This window comes from Hevea brasiliensis, chromosome 13 (assembly GCF_030052815.1).
Source record: "Hevea brasiliensis isolate MT/VB/25A 57/8 chromosome 13, ASM3005281v1, whole genome shotgun sequence".
Taxonomy (NCBI): Eukaryota; Viridiplantae; Streptophyta; class Magnoliopsida; order Malpighiales; family Euphorbiaceae; genus Hevea; species Hevea brasiliensis.
The window spans coordinates 64,634,825-64,661,411 of NC_079505.1; the positions used below are offsets into that span (position 1 = coordinate 64,634,825).

Sequence of the window (26,587 nt, forward strand, 5' to 3'; positions counted from 1 at the left end):
CTATGTGTCATTATCTATCATTCTTTTCCTCTCATCATACCTATTTGATCCCTTAGACTGACTTTTATTCAACTTACTGCTTACTAACTTCTCTTTCTCTACCTATTTAGGTAGTCCGCAATACCATCGCACACCTTCTAACATTTACTCATTATTATTGTATTCCATACCTCCATCACTTTTCTCACTAATGTGGTCCCATTTTGGGTTTTCCATCCTTGTCATTCTCCTTGCCAAGAATAACCCTTAGCCTATCCTATATCTTAACTTTGTTCCTTTTATTATGCGCTCTTTAGGTTGTCCTTTCATTTATTTCCTTTGTCTTACCCAAAATAGAACTTGACTATTCTATCCCTGGTTCCATTCTTCTTCCTAACATAATAGCTGTACTTGCTAACTATATCTTTCAGAGTCTCTATCGCGTTATCATATGTCTGTGCTACTCAGATTTGGTCCTTTGACCACTCTAGCTAGTACTTCCACTAGCATTTAGATTATATTGCATCTGCAATCAATTGTCCAAACTTTCATTCTGCACTTTCTTTATCTACTGGCCTTCTGTGATTTATCTTCGCTAATTTATTACTCTTAACACTATTATAATTAGATTATACTATTGTTTGAACAATATGAAGTCAGAAAGGAACTCAGGAAATTGCAGTCATACCTTTATCGTATGATTTCTATTCTTATCCTTTAACTTACATAATACCCTTACTACCTCGAGAACTGATTCTGCAGTAATTTTATTTATTATTATTATTATTATTATTATTATTATTATTATTTTCCATGTTTACTCAATTCCAAAACTTAAGATTTCGGGCACCCAAATCCGTCATCCAATTCAAAGGATTTACATCCATCGTGATCTGATTATATATGATTCCTATAATGGAACTTGTATCCTCTCCAGGATACCCGAGCCAACTACTCTCTACCACACTCTACAGTCCCATCTGGGACACTATTCCATAAGTCATCATTATCAGTAATAACCTTCGATCCATTCTGAAAAGATAGGACTATATCCTAACTTGCTGCAACAAAGGTACTACATTTACCACCTTGCCCAAAACCATGTCAAATTAATGTCTCCTTTATCATATCATAGCTCTGTAAATCATCAATTCATAGTTTCGACCTTCTCTAAGTAATAGGGTTGTACTTTATTCCATACTGATACCCACAGGATATACTATTCTCACTAAGCTCTAAGCAAAACGTCTGTCGTACTATAAAAATGATCCAAAATTCCATACTGATGACTAGATGATCTCACTCTATAGGTGTCACCTTTACTTTGCAACTAGTCCGAAGCCTCTGGTCTGATGGCAACTCTTGATGTAACTCTAGCTCATGCTGGGGTAACTGAGTCACTGACTCTAGTTATCACCCAACTGTGACCTTTCAATATTCTAACTCTAGACTCTTAACCAGGAGTTCCCAACTCCTCTGCAAATATAGAACTCTGTTCTGGCATAACTGTACCAAAACAGAAGCCATCTCAAACACCCTCATTATGGAGCACCACGGGGATGCACGCAGCTCTACACAATAATCTCATGTCTGCATCAGTAATGCAGACTACAGAGCGGACATCGAGAACATTGTATAGTTACTACGATACGCCCCGATGCACTAGGTCTCCTAATTTCTTATCTCTCCGAATCTTCTATTATCACAAACTTATTCTCGACAGGTCATCTACCGATGACCGCCAAGAGTGGTATCCTCATCCTTATCTAGGCAATGCATTTTTAAGACTCACTTTTATGTACTCGTGCCTTACACGAAATGGGCACACCATTTAAACCCATACCGACAAAAATATAACATTTCTTGGAGTACGTATCCTCATGATAGACCTCACATGTCTACTAACTCTATTTCACATTTCTGTGTACTCCACGAAAATCAAGACACTAACTGAGGTAATCTTATATTTCCCGAGGTATAACGTAGAATCTAGAAACAAAGAATTACAGAAAAGACGAAATGTAATCCTATACTCCGCATGTGACTCCTAATAGACTCTTTCCAACACTTAGATAATTTTTCCCTATGAATCTGGAGCCTAAGCTCTGATACCACATTTGTCACGACCCAACCTATGGGCCGGACCAAGACTAGGACTGGCCACCCTAAAGCCCCGAGGCCCGTAGTAAGCCTAACTGCTTCATTAACCCAACTCTAAGGCCCATTTGGGCCCAATTTCAAGAAATCAACCTGACAGAGTCCGCCATAAAAGTGGACCTTTCAACGGGGAAGTTTTGACTCATCCGACCTGTAAACAAAATATATCATCAATTGGGGAGCTCAGCTCACCCTCCACATACTCATATCAGCATAAAAATAAATGGGAGCTCAGCTCCCTCATCCAATCCATCAAACATGCATATAATTTTACAAGTCCACATGACAATTTATATTACAGACCCGAATCATTTAAATATTTCTAACACATGCAGAAATTCTAGGAGTAAATAAAATTACAAAACTATTGATAAACAACTAAGGAGAAAAGCATGTTAACCACAATAAAATCCTCCGTAGCTTTGAGAAAAAATATTGAACAGGAGTGAGCGTTCGACTCAGAGAGTAAAATATCAATTTTAACCATAATCTCTATAACTATCTAGAACTAATGCACCCTGTAGAGTGAAATGCAACATCAACAACATTTTCACATCATAACATCAAAAAGGTAATTTGGAGCACTCACGCACCCTGTAACATCAATCATAATATATGGGAGCTGATCCCCATACACTCTCTCTTAAATCCAACACGGTGCCAACAAGAACTCAGCTCGGACTTCCACTTAATAACCAAATCGAGGGTCCCAGCGAAGAACTCAAGCCGTGACTACCCCTCGAAGGATCGGGTCCCAGCGAAGAACTCAAGCCGTGACTACCCGTCCTATCCATAGTCCACACCACATCACACGCACGCCAACACACACTGCTCCAAATTACCGCAACAACATCATGGCACTTTAACAGTTATCAATGCATCATAAATCGTGCCTAGAGTTTAACTACATAAATATATGCATATAAGTGATGCATGGGCATGCTGAACATATAATAATATCGAAATTACAATTAAAATTAATATTTTACTCACAGACTTGACGACAATCATTGTGGCGGCTGGGCGGAGGAAGAAGGCTGTCCCGGCTCACCTGACAATTATATTACAATTATTTAATACAAATGACCCAATACAAATCAAGAAAAGACCCAATACATCCTAAGTCGTGCCGAAAATCCGGCAGAATCTCCCCTATACCTAGGACCTACCCAACCTGTAAAAGGGCTCAAAACACACTTCTATATCCACAACTCAATCACATCACACAGCCCCTCCTGGGTCCATCAAATTAATCATTCATCAAAATATGTAAAATTTCAATTTAGTCCTTATAATTGATCATTTTTGCAAAAACTGCTCAAATAAGCTCTAAAAATTATAAAACTCTGCCCCGCGGTCCTTAGAAATATTACTAAGCTATTGCAAAAAGAATCGTAATTTTCTAAGCTACCACGAATATTTTATGGATTTTTAATCCTATTTAAGCACTAGAAAATTACGAAAAAGCAAGGTTCGGGTTTACCTTTGCCGATTCCGACTTCGGGAACGCGCTTGGGATGCCTGACAATGGTGGGGTAGCCAAAACCTCGATCCAATTCGGAGACTTTTCCGGTAGCTGGTCTGTCTAGCCGGAAATTCACAAATCCGGACAACTGTCGAATTTCCGCGAATTGAGGATACCTACACGAAGCCCAATAATAATATATAAAAAATCAGGGGTGTTACATTATGATACTGAAACACTGTGAAACTGTGTGTTTCAGTGAAAAAGAATATTGGGAAAGAACCCGAGGTGTCGAGTCAAGGCCAAGAGGCGACTCGTATAAGGTTTGTGCACAACATAGAATTTCTGTAAATTTTCTTCTGCACATCGTTTTGAATGAGTTGAAATATTGAATTGTGATATCATTGTCTTGAAATGTTTATTATGCTTTAATTTAAATTGTTGAAAGTTTAATTGTATATATTTGAAATGGCATCAAATGTTTAGTAAATTGTTAAGATAGTTTTGAAACCACAGTGTCATGACCATATATTTGAATACCTCACTAGTATGACTAGTGGGGGAAATCAGTTTCGAATTTTGATTTCTTTTCTGGCTAAAATGTTGAGGTGCGTGCCAGTAGAAGAAGAAAAAGAATGGGTTTCCATATATTTGAGCTAGCTAGCGTTGTGTTGTGACTTCTCCTTAGCCTCTGGCTATTGAGATTATATTTGTTTCGAATGGCATGATATAACTGTGTGTTTTTATGAAATTTATTTTGAGACTTTTGAAATGAAATTGTTTGGATTAAAATCTTATAAATCATGTTTGGAATTTATACTCATGTTCAATTAATTTTGAATAAATATGTTTTAAATTCCGCATAAAGATTATTTTAGTATGTTGTGCACCACTGAGTCCTAATACTCAGCGATGGCTGTTGTTGCTGTCACAGATATAGAGACTAGAGAAGCAGCAGAGTGAGCTGCTGAGGATTGAGGAGCTACCTACTCTGAAGTTTATCGGGTATATTTTATACCCTGATTGTAAAAATTATTTTGATGTATGTAATGTATGTAAATATAGAAAATGGTCATGAGCAGTTGTATAAAGCTTGTAATAAATTTTGGTTTGGATTTTCCTAATGTAAATTTTTGAAATGATGTATATAAATTGTTTTATCTTTAATGAAATATGAATGGAAATATTTTATTTTAATTTTAAATGAAATTAATTAGTAGTATTTTGATAATGTTGAAGTTTGGAATTTGAGAAATGATGTTGAAATTGGTTGGGATTGATGTTTAATTGATAAAGTTGTTGAGTTAAATCTTTGGAAGTGCTTTTTACAGGTATTTGAAGAACTGTTTTCTCAAAATACAGACAGCACTCTGCCGAAATTTTTATAAAATTTACTAAAAAATAAAATGGGATAAAAATTTTAACTAGTTATAAAATCTAATTAAATGTTTTAATACCTATTAGAAAATGCTCACCACTTATAAAAGTAAGAAAATTATTTTAAAATCCCTTGTAGGGTACTTAATGAGTTATCGGTAGGTGAAATTCGGTAGTTCATTAGGTATTCTACAGGATCATGTTATGCCTTACGGAGGGGTAAGGTGTGACAATTAATGCATCCCTAAGAATAAAATGCAGCATAGATCAACAATTTCAACAATACTCGCACAAAGAATAATTTAGAGCACTCACACACTAATGTGTCACATCAGTATAAGTATAATATGAGAGTTAATCTCCTATACAGCTCTCTTAATCCAAGGCTTACCAGCGAGATCAACTCGAGCCAGATTTTCTCTTACAATCCAAGTGTGGGGGTCAGTCAAATCAACTCAAAGTTGTACTCACCCCTACTTATCACAAAAAGACTGGGTCCCAAGCAAGACTAGCTCAAATCAATTTGCCCGTCCTGCCCATATCCACCACTAATACACCACATGCACGCCGATACACGCACACAGCTCAAAATTACCTTAGGCGACACTCATATCAAACCATCAAGTAAAGATGCAACACAAAGTGTGCCTATAGTAGCTAATACATATATCTATAAGCGATACATGGGCATATTGTGATATATAATAACAATAGTATTGAAATTGTAAATAAAATTAATATCTACTCACAAATTATCTGGAAGTCACTATGACGATTGAACGGAGGAGGAAGGCTGACCCAGCTCACCTAAAAATTATATCACAAATTTATCAATATTTATTTAAATTAAAACTTTAAAGGACATCATAAATTTTGTCAAAAATTCGATAGAGTTCTCCCTATATTTAGGATATGCCCAACCTGCAAAATGATCCAAATAACACTTTTAAATCACATCTCCCATATCCACATCTCATCAATATCATATGGCCCCTCCTAGGCCCTCTAAAAGAGTAAAAAATCATATAATTACACAGAAAATAATTATTTAAAAATTTGGAGTGTTACAAATATATTATACTTGAGTTTAATTATGAAATTAATATAATTAATATGATAATTAAAATTTATAATAATGATTTTTTATTTTAAAATAATACATTGTCAAAAGTTAAAAAATGTTAATGCGTATATATAAAAAAATATAATAATTGTTTAATTCTTTTAATATTATAATCTTATTTTAACTTGACAAATAGTAAATACATATAAAAAAAATTAAGACTATAAAATTATCATTTTAAATTAATAAATTTATATTTAAATATAAATACAAATATAAAGGGTTCAATTTTCATATGATATAAGCATCACATTATTTAATAGAATTTTTATTTATTTGAATTCAACAATGTCCTTTATTGAAATATGACATTTAATTATAGAAAAATAATTATAAAAAATTAATTTAAAAATACATGATGAGTTAGTTGACAAAGTATTTTTACTATAAATAGAATAATTGAGTATACATTTTTTATTATAATTATTTTAATTATAAATAATAATATACTAATGTCAGTATTTTTTATTTGATTAGCATCGATTTTTTACTTTTTATATAAAAAATTTTAATTATTAGCTTATTATTTATAAATAGTTTATTAGTGCTAATATATTTGTCAGACTTATTTTTAAAGTTTATATCCATATCATAAGAAAATATAACATTATATAAAATATTATACATCAAATAAAAACTAATAATATTAATACTTATTGATATAAGTGTACATAGTTAATTTTATTAAATAAAATTAAAAATAATTAGAAATAAAAAAAGTAACATTGTATAAAACTTTACTATATTAAATTTATTTTATATTATACGTATAAACTCTTAAATAGTATTGAAAAAAATTTAAATTTTTTACGTTAATTATATATATCTTATTAAAATTATAAAATGTCAAAAATAATTAATCTTTTTAAATTCAATACTTCATTGTTGAATAAATTTAACATAAAAATATATAAATCAATAAAATAACAAATTATTAAATTCATATATTTATAAAACACTTATAATTATAAAATTATATTATTATAACAAAATTTTTATAATAAATTTCACTTTTATAATTTTTTATTTTTACTAATTTACTTTATTTTTATTAACTTAATTTAAAAATAATAAAATACATGTATATATATGCATATCGTGAAAAATGAAAATTTATATAATAATAATAATAATAATAATCAATATATTATAGCAATATTATATCATTAAAAATTTAATAAAAAATTGTATATAAAAATATTCAATTAGGATTACATACAACAAATGTAAAAAATTATAATACACGTTTAAAAAATTAATATATAAAACGAAACAGGTAAATATATAAAAATATTCTTAATTATTTATTTATAATATTAAATAAAAAAATATAAAATTATTTTTTATTATAGTAATAGATAAAAATACAATTCTAATTCTAAAATATTAGAAATTCTACTACCAATAAAGTTCTAGTCAACCTAACTTGCACACGATTTATTTCACTTATTTATGCTATTTATTTAAAATATTAAATAAATATTATAAAATTTATTTTCTATTATAATTTATATAATATATAAAAATGGGAACGATATTAGATTTATCCAAAATACCCTTTATTATTTATGTTATTTATAAAAATATCAATAAAATCATAATTATAACTAAAGAAATGAATTTGTCACTAATAATATAAATTAACAATAAATTATTTATTACTATTCATAAAAGTTGTCACTAATAACTTTTAACAATAAAAAAATCATCACTAATACTCATAGCAACGAGAGGCTCATTCATATTAATATATCATTGATGCATTTAGCTAATTCATACAAACTCCTCACTAATAATTTTTAGCGACAACAAACACATCACTGATAAAAATGAGAGACTCATTCATTCTAATATGTCACTAATAGACAATTTATTTATAAATAATTTCAATTTCTAAATATTATTATAGTTAATATAGATTAAATTTTTAATTTTTAATAGCAATTTTACTTATGCAAAAAATTTTATTGTAATTTCTAATTTAGTAATTTTATAATCTCAATACTAATAGTATAATTAATTTTTTCAAAATTGTTAATTTACTATAATAAAATTAATAAAAAATATTAAACAATAAATCTCATTTTCACTAAGCTATTCTTTTAATTGTTCTAAATATTTATAAACATATAATGTTCTAAATATTTACAAATATATATATATATATATATATATATATTTTACGGATACAGGATAAAAAGAGTTAACCAAATTTACTTAATATAAAGACAATCAAGAAAGTCAAAAGTCGCATGTTATTGATTATAAATTTATAGTCATTTTTTTAAATAATTATTTGAATGAATTAGTTATGAGTAATAAATAAATAAATAAAAATTTCTTTAATACTATAATAATATTTTTTATTGAAAACACTAATAAAATTATTGGAATTTCATTTGAATTTTGAATAATTTAGGTAACTAGAGTAAAACTAATACTAATTTTACAGTCTTAATAAAATTAACCAAATTAAAAACCTTAAATAAAATTAAAAAAAAGTGCTTAGAGTCTTCTCATTAATTAGGCCTATTTTCAAATAAATTGTGATTTCATTATGTAATCAATTGTTCATATTTATAAAATGATTAGAAATTAAAAAAATAATATTCATATAAATCATTTAGATTTTATTTAGATAAGTAATCACTTAAAATATAAATAAATATTATTTTTATATCAAAATATAATAAAATATCATAATATCCCAGTTAAATTCTCATTATTTCAAATTTTTATTTATTTAAATAAATTTTACATTATTATATAATTATTCAAATATCGAAGTATTTAAAGTTAGACTAAGGTTTGCTAAAATAAATAAAGTTAAATTAAAGAATAAAATTAATATATAATATATAATTAAAACAATATATTTATAAATTATATAATTTAAGTTTTATCAATATGCTTATGCTTATGATGCATACTTTTTTTTATAAAAATTTCAATTTATTAAAATTTTTAATTTATAATAATAATAATAATTTATAAAATCTATTCAAATATTGACTAAACTTTATACTTATAGTCTTATATTCTCTTCTAAAAATTTAATAATATTTAATATTTTATTTAATCTAATTAAATAAAAATAAATATAATCGTAGATAATTTTTTATTAGAAAATAACGTGCAAAGTTAAAAAAACTAAAACATAATTGAAATTGAATGTCAGAGTATCACAATTATGAACAATAATAATCAATAAGAGATTAATTTCTTGGCAATTTGTGATTAACGTAAAGGCAATTCTATGGGAGCTTAAAGGTTTTAGGAGTCACTCAATTGAGCTCAAAGGTTTGATTGTCAAAATTATAAATTATAATTTGTGATTGAAATAGAAGTGGCCCTATGAAAGCTTAATGATTTGAAAATTCAGAGTTTTAAGGTATAAAATGGAAGAAAATGGTGGGGGTATAACCATTCAGTGCTTAACAACCTGATCTTAGCGAAGATAGTCATTGTGAATGAAGAGCCAAAAGAGCAATTATAGCCTTGACAAGGGCTTAAAGGAAGGAGGGAGAGGGCAGAGATATGACAAAGAAGGAAGAGGGCCGAAGGTGGAGGGATGAAACACAAGAATATTGCAGTAGAAGATAGATAATTGAAATAAGGGTAATATGGTCTTTTCATAATGAACCAATGGTAAAATTATCAAATTTGGACAAAGGGACTTCTCAATTGATGGAATCAGAAGCTAAAGACTTTTTAACGTAATTATCAAAATACAGGAATGACAAATTTTAAAAATCTCATTATAATTTACCCTATAAAAAATTATTGATATAAAACGTGAAATTATTACTATTAAAAATAATTATTTTTAAATTAAACTGTAAAAAATATACTATATATTATTCTTTTGTATTTATATATATATATATATATATGCATTAAATATTAAAAAATAGTTAATTGATACTTGACATAATTAAAAATAATAATCTTATTTGAAATTAAAAATATTTACAATTTACAAAATTTAAAAATTTAAAATTTCATTAACATTAAACTATCTTTTAATATTTTAATTATTACACTTATTGAATTTATATAAGATAAAGACTTAAAAACTATTGATTAAAATTTGACCATTGTATTTACCATTAATTAATCCTTGGCATAATAAAAAAAAATAATTTTATATAAAAATATAAAATATTTAAAACATAAAAAATATTTTAAATTTCATTATAACTTATTTATATTTTCTTTTTAACTATTAATGTGTACAAAATATTTAAAATTTAGAAATAAAAATATTTAAAATTAATTTCATTAAATAAAACCTAACTGAATTTAAAATTTTATGTTAACTTATCTTATTATTTTAACTAATCTTATAAAAAAGATTGTCCACGAGATTTTTTTTTTATCAGAATAGATAAATAAAATTATATGAATTCCTATAAAATTTAAGAAAATAAATGAGATTATATAAATTTCAACTTAATTTAGATAACCATTCAATTTATAAAAATCAAAATATATATTTAATAATAAACTTTAATTAGCATGCGTAACATTTATTAGATAAAATATGTATTTTATATATAATTTATTTTAGTTAATATGTGTATTTTATATAATGGATATTGACAAATTGATTTGAAGCATAAAGTTTTTGTAATTATTTTTTTTTCCTTTTCTTTCTTTTTCTGCGTGAATAAAAGTATAAAACCACAAATATTGTTGTATTGAATTTTTTTTTCCTTAAATTAGAATTTATACTTATGGGTGGGTTTCAAAGAACTAATAAGTAATAATTGAAAAAAAAAATTATATATAGACTTAATTTATCATGTGATAAAAAAATATGATATAAAATATTAAAATATAAATTTCATATAATTTATATAAGTTTTCCACAAAATCTAAGCCTGATTTTATTATGAAATGTAGTATGCATTAAATATAATACACATATTAATTTAAGTAAATATATACAAAATATACATTAATGAATACTACAATTCATGTAAAATATATTTTTTAATGGGAAAATTGCCAAAAAAAACCCTAACCTTTAGCAATTTTTATAATTCTACCCTACCTTTTCTTTTTTTTTTTTTTAACAATTTCACCCAACTTTTGGCACTCGATTTAATTCTATGTTAAAATTAATTGTTAAACTTAATAGTAATACCACGACATCATGTTTAGTAAGTATTGTAATATTTGATTAATTACTAACCTTTTCCCTAAGTTACTCTAATAATTTTTCTTCTGCTCGTTCTTGCTCATAAAAGAATGAGCCAGAAGAGCAAAATCAATTTTGGGTTAGGAATTCTAAATTTTCTTTTTAATTTAGGAATTATTATTATAACTTAGTGATAAGATTAGTAGTTAATAAGATATTATAATGCTTATTAAATATGATAACGTGGTGTTACTGTTAAGTTTAATAACTGATTTTGATGATAAGGTGAAATTAAATCGGATGTCAAAGATTGTAGTGAAATTGTTAAAAAAAAAGATGGGTAGAATTGTAAAAATGAATGAAAGTTGAAGTTTTCTTGGCAATTTGCCATTTTTTAATTATATATATATTTTTAAATTACTTTGAAAAATATATAAATTTATTTTTTATTTTATATTTGAATATATATATTTATTTTGTTTGATTCAAAAGATTATTACATTAATTCAAATTAATAAAAAATTTATTTAGTATGAAGTTTTAATTAAAATAAATATAAAATAAATTTATTTTAAAATATAAATTTTAATTAATGAACTAAAAGATACATTTTTATTAAATTATGATTATATTTAAAATTTTTATTTATTAATTAAATAAAATTTTATGCATTATATTATAATTTATGATTAATTTTTTAAAATCAATCTTACAATCATGATAAATATATAATACCAGCCGCTTAAACTTTTGAGATAAAAATTTAATTGAGTTAAATTAATCTTATATTCATCATAAATCCTGAAGCTATTGTATTTTACACAAAATTAAAAATTAAAAATTAAAAATATAAATTAAATTAATAAGTAAATTTTATTAAACTAGAAGATTAAATAATAATATTTATAATAAAAAAAAGGGGAAAAAGGGGAAGAAAAGAGGGAAACAAGGGAAAATATCCAAGCTGGGGACTTTATCCTCTGGAAACTCCTCTCTGAAAAATCAGAAAATGGCATCGACCAGTGCAGTGGCTGGCCGAGTCCCGAATCTAAACGGACTTAGTGACTGGAAAAAGCCTAACCTTTCATCGTTTACTCTTGGTAATCTCTCTTTCTCTCTCTCTCTCTCTCTCTCTCTCTCTCTAATTGTCTTGTGTTTGTTTGCTGAGAAAATGAATCATGTGTTTGGTTTCTGAGAAAATGAAGCTTTCTAACTGAAAGTCAGAAAGTGAAAAATTTTCTCTTTCATTGCCTATTATTATTATTATTATTATTATTATTATTTCGAAATTAATTGAGGCTGGTCGTGAGTTTATTTTTCATGTTAGGATACCAGTTTATGCGACAAATATGATAAAATTCTGAAGTATTGGCTCTATCTTTTACCCTTATATCAATTGATTAATTTGCATTATTAGAATGCAACAGTGGATTTGAACCTTCTAGGAAGCAAAAAAAATTGCCTATTTTAATTTTTTTTTTTTTTTTAATAGACTTACCAGTTTTTAGGTAAAAGTTCTTGTTTTTTAATAGAATAGAAGAAGGAATGATTGAGGGGGGAAAAAAACTAGATCTTGAAAAACAATTTGAAATTCACATTACAGAAGACTTTGTCTATCTTTACCTAAATCTGTCCCTAGTAGTTGGAACTCAAGTTTAGGTGTCCGTTAGTTGGGAGGCTAGCTCACACTTTCATTCCAGCAGAACCAACCTAGCCTGCTGTACAAAAAAGCCAGCCATTGCTCCTCAGGCCATATTGGATCATTGGATGGTGAAGTGCAAGAACGCTGCTGCTACAGAGTTACTGATTCACTAGGTCAATGCTTCACCGGCTGATGTGAGAGTTTGCAGATGAGATGAAATTCAGATTCCCTAGTTTCTTCCTTGAGGAAAAGGAAGCTCTAAGGAAAAGGGTGATGTTGTGAATAAATGGTGACGTAGAAGAGGGAGCAGATGCATCATCGTCATAAACCTAGAGAGAAGCAAATGCAGGAGTGACAGGTGTATAGGGAATATTCATTCTGTTATGAAGAGTAGTGTAGGTGGCCATTATAGCTGATATGTAATTATCGTTAGTTAGTTATGGAATTCTCTTTCTTAGTTGGCTTATTGTACAAGAGAGTGTTTATGACTAATTCTATATGTTTTGCTCCATTAAGGAATCATTTTGTTTTCCTTCCCAAATTCTATTGCAATTCTTACCTAATTCTTCTTCTGTGTTTTTCCCACTCCTGTATCCTCCTCAATCCCTTATTTACAGCCACAATCCTTAACATGATGCTAGGTTTACTAGGAAGTAGGAAATGGATAGAAAAGAGAAGGTGGATTGCCTTGTTTAACAAAGAGTGAAGTATCGATGGGGTTGAAACTTTAATTGCTCTATTTTATTTCCTTTTCTGTTTAAGAATGAGAATTAGAGGCGCTATGATTAAGAGAAATTTATGTTGCTTAAAAAATTAGAGTTTTGATAATATTTGTATTTGGAGGGTGAGAAGGGAAGCGGGGAGACCTAAAATGACGTGGAGAAAAGTATTAAAATATTCACTTTTTTTGAATATTGATGTGAAATTGGTTTCAAACAAAGCTGAATAGCACAAAAGTATTAATGTAGCTGACCTCAACTAGTTTGAGATTAAGCTTAGTTGTTGTTGTTGTTATATTATTGTATAAATGAAGGAACAAAATACCTCCACCTACCCAATCAGTTGAGATGTTTGAATTTGGAGGGCGAGTAACAACTGCTGGTTTGACGTTTGATTCTTGATGTTCTGGTTGCTGGTTTGACGTTTGATTCTTGATGTTCTGGTTTTTTATGTTTTTGGTTCTTGATGTTTCTTCATTTTCTGGCTCTTGAAATGTTTTAATGTTCTTGATTTTTTTCAGTTTTTTTTTTTATTAAAAATAGTAAATAATTTTTAATATTTAAAAATTAGGAAAAACAATATTTTATTAGGCCATGACTAAAATACTAATTTGATCAAAAATTTAAATTTTGGCTTATTTGGATATCATGAAAAAGTTTAGGGGCATATTTGAACTTTATTCCATTGTTCTTCTGTTGTTCTAGGGAGTTGAGATGCATTGCAAAATTGCATATATTTTTATCATTCCTTGCTTTATGCCATGTGCTATTATTATTATTATTATTATTATTATTATTATTATTATTATTATTATTATTATTTGTCCTCTGTCTGATTGAACGGACGGAGAATATTATGGATGAAGATATAATTTATTGGGTATTATTTTTCCTATATACGCGTGTATGTATAGTATGTTTAGCTGTCCGCTTGTCCATGCTGGATTTTGATGTTGAATGGATGGTAACACATATTTTTCTCATTACTTTCAGGCAACCTAAGCTTAAATGCAAATCCAGTTGGTAAGCCCCATAAATCTTTGTCTGGCAATTGGAAATCCAGACATAGCAGTAGATCTCTCTCTGTACATGGTTTATTTGGAGGAAAGAAGGACAATAATGAAAAGAGTGATGATGCACCATCAAAGGTCATCCATTCTCCCTTTTCTTGAAGTGAAATTTAAACAGAGAACTTGAATTTAAGTCTCTTTTAATAAGTAAAGGATTATGTGTGCCACCCTTACATGCACAATCTGTTCTTATGTGAATGTGTGTTCTGATAATTCGTTTATTGTTTCTCATGAATCTCATCCCAGTTCAGTTTGTTAGGGTTCTTCCTTTTGGACAGCCTATGTGTATGGGTAGATTACATAATTTGATTGGTCAATAATATACATAAATACAAATAGATCACCAGTGCCAACTGCCATGTTATACTGGGGCTTATATATACTATGATTGTGAATAAAACTTAATAACATATATGAAGTATCTACAGTTGTTAATTGGTTCTAGCAGTTGAGAAGGTGAGTATTTTGGCCCATCACCTAATAAAATTTGCTGAAAGATCTTATAAAAGCAAGTGTTGAATTGCATCATCTATTCATCAATCACAATTTTGCAGTTCTGGGCTGTAAATGTGAGTGTGATGTGATTTTATTAAGATGAAAAGAGACTTCAAAAGATTGCAACTCTGTCTTCTTGTAGAAAGTTGTTCAGAAAATGGAGAAACTTGGAAATCTGAATATAGATAATTGGTATATGTTACTTTGGTTAGTGTCATGTGTCCCAAAGAAGAAATAATTGACATTCGAGCTCAGTAGGAAAGGTTAAAGAGAGATGAGCTCTCCTCAATTTTCAGTTGAAGCCCAACAACCCAAAACTCTCTAAGCCATTCCATTAATATGAAATTATTCTTGAAATTACATTACTAGTTTCAGAATTAAGTTCATCTATTACATGGTCCAAATTTTTTAGTTGTCCATGGCACAAGTAGGGCAGCTCCTCCAAATAATCGAGTCATAGAATAGAAATACAGCTAAATATTGAATAAGTATTTGAACAATACAAATATAATAAATTGATTATACATATGATTGAATGTGATTCGTGCATGCTGCATGATGGATAAAATATTTTATTGACATTGCAAAGAGATTACTCATGATAGTTATAACTAGTAATAATCATGGTCATTGTAATTAAGGATAACCTGACATGCTTACAAAGGGTGAACTTGAAATCCAAAGGCATTACTATATCTTTTTCTTACCACTTTAAACCAGTCATAAATATTTAAACTAGTTATCTTGAGCAGCCTATTTAAGCACATTTTTATTCCCTTGCTGTCATAATATAGTTGAGTATTACTTCTATTACCCTTGGTCTAGCATATTCAATTTACTGCTTCACAAACTTCACCTCTGTATAATGAACTGATTCAGCATCTGCAGTTATTTGTTTCACTTAGAACTTGTCATAATTTCCCAGTTACGATGGTCACCTTCTGTGTTGTATACTTATTTACATGAGAAAAAGAGGCTGTGATCTTTATCTCATCATTGGAGACTAACATTACTCCCTACTAATTGATTTTAGGCAGGAATTCTTGGAAACATGCAGAATTTATATGAGACTGTGAAGAAGGCGCAGATGGTTGTCCAAGTTGAAGCAGTTAGGGTTCAAAAAGAACTTGCTGCGTATGGTTCCTACAGTGTTTCTAGTCTTTATACGAATTAGTTTTGTTGCTTGTATGAATTTCTTAGTCGGGTCCATCTTGTTTTCTGTCTTTCAGAGCAGAGTTTGATGGTTACTGTGAAGGTGAGCTTATTAAGGTATGCTATTTTCTATGTGTGTGTTTGTGAGAGTGGTGGAGAGGATACACGAGGATGTTCATATATAGGAATATGCATTCATGGGTATGAGTTTGTTTTGTCTGGTCCAAATGGACCTCAAGAGACTGAAGTTGGTTAAAGTCGTGTCAGAAAATGCTTTTAGCTTTAGATTGGGTTAGCTTCAAAGTTTAAACTGAGCTGGACTGGAAAACGAAAAGAAATTTTGGGTTATTATTTCACTTATGGTGGGTTGAACTATGAAGGAACTTAAGGCACTAACTGATTCTGTGTATCTGTCATTATGGAACAGAGGTGAAACTGGATTGTTATTATGTGATCATTATGGAACAAAGGTGGAAATCATGCAAATGGATTTTTTTTTCTTTTGTAATGGGGAATCTCAGTTATAAGTTCCTATGTGATGCTAAATTTGTCATTAGAAAAGGATATGAAACGATTCTTAACAAAAAGAATGATATAAAAACAGAAGCTAGTGAAAGTGTGAAACAGTAGAATATGGAATATCTGCAGTCTTGTGGAGGTCTTTTCATGTTAATGTTTTCCAAATGTTTAAATCATATTTTGAAAGAAGTAATGCTATATGGTAGTTGACACTGCAAACACTAATTGCATCTTTTCATTGGATTTGACCAAAGTTTGAACTTTGATGTTACTTTTCAGGTAACTCTATCTGGAAACCAACAGCCTGTACGTACTGAGATCACTGAGGCTGCGATGGAATTAGGTCCAGAAGTGAGTACGCATGGTTTATCGGATATTTTCCTTGAAATTTATTTGGTTATATTTTGTGAGATATTGTCAAATAATGATTTCATAAAAAAAATCCAGTATTTTAGTATGTTCTTTCCTACTCACTTGGTATGCACTTCAACCACGTATTGTTTAAATTTCCCATGATTTGTTTAAGAGAGAAATGGATAAATAATGTGGTCCTCTATGCATGTTTTTAAATCAAAGTTAGAGCAATACATAGTTTCTGTCTGGCCTTAAAAGCAAGGAACATTTGTTGTAAGATACGTGCTTATCTAATTATCATGTTCAAATTAATTTTCAGTGGACTACTTAAATGTTTAAACTTGCATAACATGCAATGATATCATCGATGTGTATCAGTTACATGTTTCTAGAACAAGAATATGTAAATTCTTAAACTTTTAGTATTTGTCCATAGCCAAACAGTGGTTATACTTGATAGAAACTTTGAAGCAACATTCTCAAGTTCTTAAACTTTTAGGCATGAGCATGGTTTTTGCTGCCAGGCCTTCTGTTCTCCTTAAATTACAGTTGCAAGCCATAAAAACTTCTTGTTAGAAAAAAAGAACATGAAAGGACAGTTTTAAACAGTCCAGTTGGTTCTGCTTTAGTGAGACAAATTGATGGATGGACTGATGATTTGTAACAAGAATTGGGAAGCTATGCTATTGACCTTATATTTTGAGCGGTGTTTGTTTTTTCCAATTTTGCATGCGCACAAACCAAGAGCATTCTCTTCTTATATGCAGAAGCTTTCACTTTTAGTTAATGAGGCATACAAGGACGCACACCAAAAAAGTGTCCAGGTAGAATCTGCCTTTTTCCAATCATCAAAAACTCTTTTTGTTCATTTGTTATTGGACTAAAATACCCGTTGTTGTTTTTTAGGCCATGAAAGAAAGGATGAGTGATCTTGCCCAAAGCTTAGGAATGCCGCCAGGGGTCGGTGAGGGATTAAAGTAAGGTGTATTTCTCTTGTACTGATCTCTAAGTGAGCTTAAATTTTGCAATTGAGCCAGTTGCAAGTGCTCATTATTGTGTGACACGAAATTTACTGTCTTGCTTATCTTAGTGATTGTTTAGATTTAATGAGTGAAAATATTTGGAACTTGTTATCTTTGTTATTATTTCTATAAGAAAACTGGTTGCTAAACTGATATTCTAAAATGTTACCACAATCGCAAAGGTGATAAATGAAGTAAATTTGTGTAGCTTCAATTGTTGTCGACAGTTATAATTTCCAAGAGTTATCAGTTAGGAAGTCAGAGAATTTTTCTTTGTCGCCATGGAGTATGAACTATTAAATGCAAAATGGTTACCGAGAATGGTATCCCTGGAGAAGCGGAGATAGAAAGACGTTTTCCATTTTGTTTCTCTGGAATACCTCAGACCTCTATTGTTCTTGCATTAGAGATTCTACAGAATACAGATGGTATGAAACATCAATTATCTGGTTTTCTTGTCTTTAATGAATTAGAATAATAAAAAAAAAAAAAAAAAAAAAAACAAATTGTCTTAGAAATATGAATTGTACTTTGAATGAATTGCTTAACCCATCATTTTTATGGTGGGGCATGGTTTTATGGATTGCTCCAGAAACCTTGTTAAAGCAAAAATCAATTTACTCTCAAATCTTTTTGTTGTTTCATGTTTGTTTCTGAATGGTGAATAATATGCCAATGTTATGATTTTGGCAATTCTTTCCCTGCCAAGAATGATCTGAAAAGAATGAAAGCTCTCTTTGGTTGAAATAGTGGTACTTCATGGCCGGCTCCTCTCACTGTTGCAAAGGTTAGCCCATTGTAAACTTCTGACCATCCTCCAACCTATATGTTAAGGATAAATTAAAGATTTATGTGCATATATAATATGAAAACCTCCATATTAAATGATTATTTAAAATAATTATATATCTAGATATATATACATACCTGGTTGTCTAAGTACCAAGGATACCACCGAGTTTTGACGGTGAGATTGAGGTGGCTCAGGGAAAACCTAGTGGCAGTCACAGGAACCACCGAGTCTGTGTCACCACTGCATGGAGAAGCAATATGATTATACTTTTCCTATTATTATGGACGAGTAATTCACTTCAACATATATGGTCTCTTTGGTTTAAAATGATTTTTTCCCCCTGTTTATTAATTTGCATTTTCTATTATATTGGTTTATAAATTTTTTTTTTCAAGTGCAGTATTTTTTTGGAGGTTTATTAGCATATAAAATACAGAAATTTATTATTTGCACTATTCATTTGGGTCATTTCAATTCTTTAATGCATCTTCTATTCCAGCAACCAACATAGTTGAAAACACAGCAAGAAAATGATTCCGATCTGTGATCAAACGGCCAGGCCACAGGCAACATAGAAGGTCAAACACTCCATCTACCTTTAAAAGTTTAAATTACAATGGCAGAACAATGTTAGAAATTACAATGAAAAAGAAGGAAGAAGAAACCAACTCATGCTCATTTATTTGATAGGACATGTTCACAGAATTCCCTGTAAAATAGACGACTTATATCCTGCTCTGCTCCTGCAGGACTGTTCAATACAGGGTACTGGGTGTTTAATTGCCTAATAATTAAGATATTGATTCACTAGTTGAATATGATGTTAATTTTGAAATTATATTATAAAACGAAATTTTAAAGTAAATTATTAAAATCTTTTTTTTTTTTATATTTTAGTTTGTCTTTCAAATTTTAGAAATATATTTTTATATTTTAGTTGAGTTTACCCCACCTAGACCTAACTTTTGTTTCCTTGAAACAATTATGTTTGTTTCTTTTGGCTGATTATTAGTAACATGATTAATAAATGATAAGTTATATTATTTTCAGCATCAATTTATTGATGTTATTATTGAATGGCAATATTGGTACTATATAGAACATATTTGCTTAGAAATTACCTGAAAACCCAGATTCTTAGACCAGCTGCCATTAGCTCCTTGTATATAGGTAGCATAGATGATTCAGAATCCTTCCAGTTCTTGATCAGCACATCACTGGCCAGTGAAAAGATTTTCTTCTTTCTTATCATAGCATCAAATATTAATATATATACAAAGAAATATGTATACAAAGAATACCTGCAAGCAGTCCATTTGTAAGGAATTCCTGTAACATTTGCGTGCATTGCCTTCTGCACATCAGGTCTGTTATAGTATTTCTCTGCATAATGCTCAGTGCAAGGATCATAACCAGAAACCCTTCGTCGCAAAAGGGTATTTTTCAGTCTTAAAAACCTTACATTAGTAACATTTTGCAGCTGTATACAAGCTGGTGTATAAATGCTGTACTGATCAATATAGCCAAATTCATGGTTTATGGCATAATTCACAGAATCATCACATTCTTTTGATGTTTTATTGTCATCTTTGAAGTTGCAGTTGTTAAGAATTGATCGATATGTTGTGTCTGATATCATTGAATGGCTCCACCAGAATGTAACAGTTCCAATACCATCGTGGTAGTTATCTGTCACAGCATTTCCCACCTGCATTTATGAATGATTTTTGCTTGAAATTTCAATTTTTTTAGTCCATTTGGAAATTTGCAATTGGTGTGCAATATATATACTCACAATGAATCCTTTGAGATTGATAATGGGATGTGAATCCTCTTTGTAATAATCATGGATTTTCTTTGCCAGTTGAGGAACATAATGACCTAAGCACAGGAATAAGATTAGATATTAATATATGTATCATCTAGGGGAAAAAGGAAGAGAGGGTGATTTTTTTTTTTTTTTTTTTTTTTAAATTTGGGTTTCTATCGAGCTTGAATTCGAAACTTCGCAATCTCATGAGACTGAGCTTTTAATATAGTTGGGTATATGTACCTGCATAACTTTCTCCAGCAATGTAGAAATCTCTATATTTGTATTGAGGAAATCTTGAAAACCATCTGATGAGAAAAACTAGAGCATCCTCAGCTGTTTCACAAAAATAATAACTTAACAATAAAGCATAGTTAATTTCAAAAAAAAAAAAAAAAGTGACGCATAGCTAAATAAATTTGGTTGGGAGAGAGGAATTGTTAGACGAAGTATCATCAGGTACCTGTTCTTTTATCACCAGAATCAATCAGATCAGAGCTTGTATTTGTGTATGAGAATCCCACACCAGCAGGTGACTCCAAGAAGAGAATATTTGCTTCTGCAATCATATATAAAGATTTTAAGGGTTATAATTTGGAAAAAAAAAAACATCAAATAAGTCATTGTACTCTTAGTTAAGGTCAAATAAGCTCAAAATCAAATATACTTTCTAATTAATGTCGAATAAATCTGCTTCTAAAAAATATTATTTTTTTATTTTTTAAATAATAAAATATTAAAAATAATAATTTAATATTTAACAATTTTTGCTCAACATTTTTTCAATTTCTTTTTTTTTAATTTATTTTAATTAAACTAAATTAATATTAAAATTTAGAAAAAAATATTTTATTATTACAAAAAATAATATTTTATTAAGTGTGAGCTTATTTAGCTTATTAAAAAGTACAAAGGTTTATTTATTTGACATTTTTCATTATAATTTCAACTTTTAAAGAAAATGATATATAAAAGAGAATTATAACCAAGGATTTATATTCATATAATTATTATTTTTTTAAACTAAAATATTTATAATGAAAAAAAAAAAAAAAAACTCACTGCATAATTTGTAATAATTATTACCTGTGTTCCATGAATACTTATTCAAGTAAAGAGATGAACCAGTTCTGTCAATACGAAATGGTCCAATTTCCTCTGAAGCTCCATATGCCACTGAGGAACAACCTGGTCCTGCAAAATTAAATGTGATAAATTATGTCAGACCACCGTGACTTTCTCTGCATTTATTATTATTATTATTATTATTATTATTATTATTATTATTTCACATATATGTCAATTAATCAATTATTAGCCTAACACACTTGGCGTAACTGTGCTTGAACAGGTGAAAGTTGGTCAATTCTTATTATTAATATACAAATAAATTTGTAGTGCCTTTTCAATGTGAAATCACTTTTTTTTTTTTAATGAGCAGTTGACATTGTATTTCTTGCCATGCATTTATTTATCATACCTAATAAGGGTAAAAATACATTAACATAAATTTGAATTTATATAAAAAATAATTTTTTTTATAAATTTTGATATAAATATTTAAAATAATAAAATTTTAATTAATTATAAAATTTATTTTTATATAAAATCAACTTATAATAACTACACTCAAAATAATTTTTAATAATTTAAATAATTTTTTAATAGTATAAATTGACCTTCTTTAAAATTCATTTAATACACTTATTAATTAGTGAATAATTGTATTAAATAAATTCTAATAAATTTAAATTTATACTCATTAAAAAAACTGATTTAAAATCTTTCTCATTAATAATTAATACCTACTTTTAATCACTACAGCAAAATCAAATGTGCTTTCAATGTGGAGCTTGGATGTTACATTGTAGGTACAAAACCAGCTAGACTCCAATGACAATATGTGTGGACTCAGTGCCAGTGCTAGTAGCACCAGTAATATAGAAATAAATTTTTTTTTTTGCTTAGACTATGAATGGTGAGAGACTTGATTATTAAATATATAAATTTTATATATTTATATATTAATTTATGATGTATAAAATTTGCTGTAGGTATAATATCTAACAAGAAACTGGGATTAGAAAGAAATAAATAAAAAAAAGGCTTAAAATTCAATTACACCCCTATATTTATTAGGAAAGTTTAATTTAATTATCATTAACTTTTTATCTAATTTAGTCAAAAGTTTTAATTTAAACTCAATTTAGTTCAAAAATCAAGAAAATTAAGAAATTGAGGATATTGATTTTGAATTTAAATCAAGAAATCAAAAAATTTAATATCAAAATTAAGAAATTAAACTTTTTAATTTTTTATTTAAATAAAAAAATCAAGAAATTTAGTTCATAAATTTTAATTTTAGTGCTGAATTGAGTTTAATTTAAAATTTTTGAATTGATTTAGATAAAAAAATTGAAAATGGATTAAATTGAATTTTTCTAATAAATACAGGGGCTAAATTAAATATTTTGCCAAAAAAATGGTCCACTTCTTCCGGCTCCACTACTTGATGCTTCGCTTGCTCATCTTGTGTCTCAAGGTGAAGAAGTGGGGGCATGACGTATGTAGTGGAGCAGATTGCAGTAGCAGCAGCCAAATCAAAAAGTCATGAATATTACTACAGTAATTTGTTCAAATAGCCTATTAAACTGAAAATTTCTCAATTTCTGTAGAAACCCATTAAAGATTAAATACAATTAATCATGATTATATGACACTAATTACAATTATTTGTTGGTTTAGTTGCTTCATCATATATGTGACAATAGAAACCAGCCAAAATAACCTGACCATCTCTGACCACAATATATATATATACACATTCCATTCTTTTCACAAAAACATTAATGATGTCTCTGAAAATAATCAGCAATGCAATGCAAACACTTACCCAAAATTTATTATTTTTTTCTTTTTATATGTCAGCTTCCATTAATTATAAAATATATTCACATAATTAATTATATATTAAACTAAAGATTAAAAAATTATTAAGTTTTCCTCCATTTATGAGTCATCATGATCATGACCGTTTTCTTCTGAATCTGAATGCGCGTGCTTCAAAGAAAAGAAGAGATGCATAAGTCTGTTTCTTGAACCTTTTTTTTTTTGAGTCAACAAAAGGAAGCAAGAAAATGGTAGAGGCAGAGAGAGAGAGAGAGAGAAAGCAAGAAAATGATAGAGGCAGTGAGAGAATTAGCAAAATTGGAGACAGCTTTATACAGCAAAAGTTTGTTCACTTTATGGTGGCATTTTGGTGTTTTCTTTGCCTGCAAGACTGAGATATTGCACATAGAAACAAAAGAAAAGAAAGTGTTGTTATCTTCTTTAAGGTATTAGGGTTGTTCTAGAGAGGGAATAAACATCAGTTTTGGAAGGAATAAAACCCTGAAAAGATTGAGACAGGGAGAGATCACAAGGACCCTTGTGGGTTATTTTTGGTTCTACCTTGATGATAGCCGGTTGTAAATTTTTACTCCTTCCTTTGGGACAAATTTCTCAAAATTTTAGGGAATATAATAAAAATATCTTTGAATTTAAATAAAATATAATATAAAATCTTCTAAATTTTAAAATTTTATATAGTAATTACTTTATATAAGTAACATGGTAATATAAATAATTTAGAGTGATGACAATATAAAAAATTACTATTGTTGTTTGAAGGCAAAATCTTTTTAGTTAGATGCTCTATATCTAACATTTCATTATATTGTATAGTTGTGATTCTTTCATATTTGATCTATGAAAAATAATGGGGCCAATTTTGTGACTTTCACACATAGGGGAGATAATTGTCTGCTTCACTGTCATTCTGAATTATCCATATTAAAATGCTACTTATAAACTGATTATTAGAAATTAGAAAGATTTTATTGTATAAAATTTTAAATTTTATAAAATTTTGTGTTGCATTTTTAAGTTTAAGGATAAGTATGTTACAACCTCTAAAATTTAAGATAGGCATAGAAATTTATCTCCTTTGCTGTGGACACTGAGTTTTGGTGCGTGTTAGTGTGGGATATATGATTTTTTGCTAACGTGCACCATGAATGTGGGTGCCTCTGATTAAATGACGCACTAATCCTAAGCAAGTGTGTGTTAGGGATAGAGTGGGTCACGTGCAAGAGGTGCAGACAAGGATGGGAATGGGACTTGCCCTTGGTGTGAATGTTTCTTCCATTGAGAGAGAGAGAGAGAGAGAGGCATGTGGACATTTTGGTTCATCATTTAGGCATCAATGGCATTTCCAACACAAACTAATGTCATCATCAATGATGCTATTTGCAACATAAACACCAACTGGTAATGCAGGAATTTAAATGGGTAAATTTTGAAACTTAACATGTATGCTCAAATAATTTTAGTTTCCCATTTTAAATAAGTGTGTATTTAAAGTAAATAAAATTTATATTTATATTTCAAATGAAAAAAAATATAAAATTTCAATATACTTTTGTATTTAAATATCTCATTATTTAAAATTTATACATATTCAAATGCAAATTAATTTATCATAATAGATTAAATTTAAATTTTATCTCTACTCTTAAATAATGATCAATTTACTTAACGAATTTATGCTCAGTAGTGTTAGAGGTGTTTTCAGTATGTAAGATTTCAAGTTTAAGTCTCTATCGAAATTAATTATAAAAAAATAAAAAAATTTAAAGCTTAGTCTGTTCTAAACTCCAAGGAAAAAGAAATTTTCATGGAAATAAACAGGCTGAATTTGATGTTAATGAAATTTAGTTAATTTACACTAATGAGTTTTAACTCAATAGTATCTATTCGAGTTTAAATTCCAATCAGAACCAATTTATACTAAAAAAAATTAGTTAATTTATGGATTGAAAGATTAAAATTTCATATTGGAATTTGGAACCAAATTGTAGCTTCAATTTGCAGGCAGTGATAATTAAGAAAATATAAAGCTAGCTACTTGCACTTGATGGAAAAACAAGTTTCAGGAAACAAGGGAGAAGAGCTAAGTAATACATATTTTATACTGACCTCCATTGAGCCAAAGAACAAGAGGTTTCTTGTAAGGAATTGAAGTAGCTTCTATGAACCAGTAGAATAATGCACGCCCATGTTCCTCATTGACGGTGATATAACCAGAAAACTGTGAAAATGTGACTGTTGGTTGGCCAGGAAGAGCTGAGATTCGATCTAGCTCTTGTTCTTTGGTGAAAGCACAAATGGGGGAGCAGATTGAAGATAAAGAAAGGAACAGTGAGGACAAGAACAAGAGATGGGTTTTTCTTTGAACTGCCATTGCACCTTTCCACAAGCAGAGTATAGTGATGGTATTGATGGCTCAGGTATAGGTTTATAGGGTGAGAGTTCGTGATGAGTTTAATGTTGCAATATTACTACAGTAATAGTAGCGCAGGTACTGGGTGACTATGTGAACCTGCAGCACCCTTATCTTTCTCTCTCTCTCCTAAGATTCTTGAGAGAGAGAGAGAGAGAGAGAGAGAGTGAGAGAGAAGTGGTTGTCTTGAAGGCGAGAGGGTCCTAAATTATCAGAACAATGCACCCAGAAAAGCCATCATAAATGCACCTTCACGAGTCCTTATCTTTGTGTGAGCTGTTATATGTTTTTTTTTTTTCTTTCTGCTTTAAATGGTTCAAGTACGCTGTAGCCTAACTCGGACCAATATAATAAATATCCCAATTACATTTTTTTTCCTTTGGTAGTTATAGTTAAGTGGTGTTGAGTTAATATTGTTGTCTCACATTGACCCTAAAAATTGAAAGT

The 26,587-nt window shown here is 28.9% G+C and overlaps 2 protein-coding genes across 2 annotated transcripts; one reads left to right on the forward strand and one right to left on the reverse strand.

The window, feature by feature from the left end:
* The first annotated feature begins 12,166 nt into the window (after positions 1 to 12,166).
* Positions 12,167 to 18,366, forward strand: LOC131171889 (nucleoid-associated protein At2g24020, chloroplastic-like). Its single transcript, XM_058132064.1, has 7 exons — positions 12,167 to 12,344; positions 14,599 to 14,753; positions 16,204 to 16,304; positions 16,400 to 16,439; positions 17,121 to 17,192; positions 17,963 to 18,019; positions 18,102 to 18,366. The coding sequence occupies exons 1-7, from the start codon at positions 12,254 to 12,256 to the stop codon at positions 18,174 to 18,176; spliced, it is 591 nt and encodes a 196-aa protein (XP_057988047.1). The 5' UTR covers positions 12,167 to 12,253; the 3' UTR covers positions 18,177 to 18,366.
* A 375-nt stretch (positions 18,367 to 18,741) lies between these two features.
* Positions 18,742 to 26,345, reverse strand: LOC110663293 (serine carboxypeptidase 24). Its single transcript, XM_021822551.2, has 9 exons — positions 25,837 to 26,345; positions 21,907 to 22,014; positions 21,284 to 21,379; positions 21,064 to 21,156; positions 20,806 to 20,891; positions 20,312 to 20,718; positions 20,132 to 20,227; positions 19,145 to 19,250; positions 18,742 to 19,039 (listed from the first exon to the last, which is right to left on the reverse strand). Exons 1-9 carry the CDS (start codon positions 26,099 to 26,101, stop codon positions 18,896 to 18,898), a joined length of 1,401 nt encoding a protein of 466 aa, XP_021678243.2. The 5' UTR covers positions 26,102 to 26,345; the 3' UTR covers positions 18,742 to 18,895.
* Between the last annotated feature and the right edge of the window lie 242 nt (positions 26,346 to 26,587).

Excerpts from the sequence above, each read along its gene's own strand:
- LOC131171889 (XM_058132064.1), top strand. The coding sequence starts at position 12,254 with ATGGCATCGACCAGTGCAGTGGCTGGCCGAGTCCCGAATCTAAACGGA. Across the intron at positions 16,305-16,399 it reads GTTCAAAAAGAACTTGCTGC|AGCAGAGTTTGATGGTTACT; the intron begins GTATGGTTCCTA and ends TCTGTCTTTCAG. Across the intron at positions 18,020-18,101 it reads CACACCAAAAAAGTGTCCAG|GCCATGAAAGAAAGGATGAG; the intron begins GTAGAATCTGCC and ends GTTGTTTTTTAG.
- LOC110663293 (XM_021822551.2), bottom strand. The coding sequence starts at position 26,101 with ATGGCAGTTCAAAGAAAAACCCATCTCTTGTTCTTGTCCTCACTGTTC. Across the intron at positions 20,228-20,311 it reads TACAAATGGACTGCTTGCAG|TGATGTGCTGATCAAGAACT; the intron begins GTATTCTTTGTA and ends TTCACTGGCCAG. Across the intron at positions 19,251-20,131 it reads CTAAGAATCTGGGTTTTCAG|TGGTGACACAGACTCGGTGG; the intron begins GTAATTTCTAAG and ends TTCTCCATGCAG.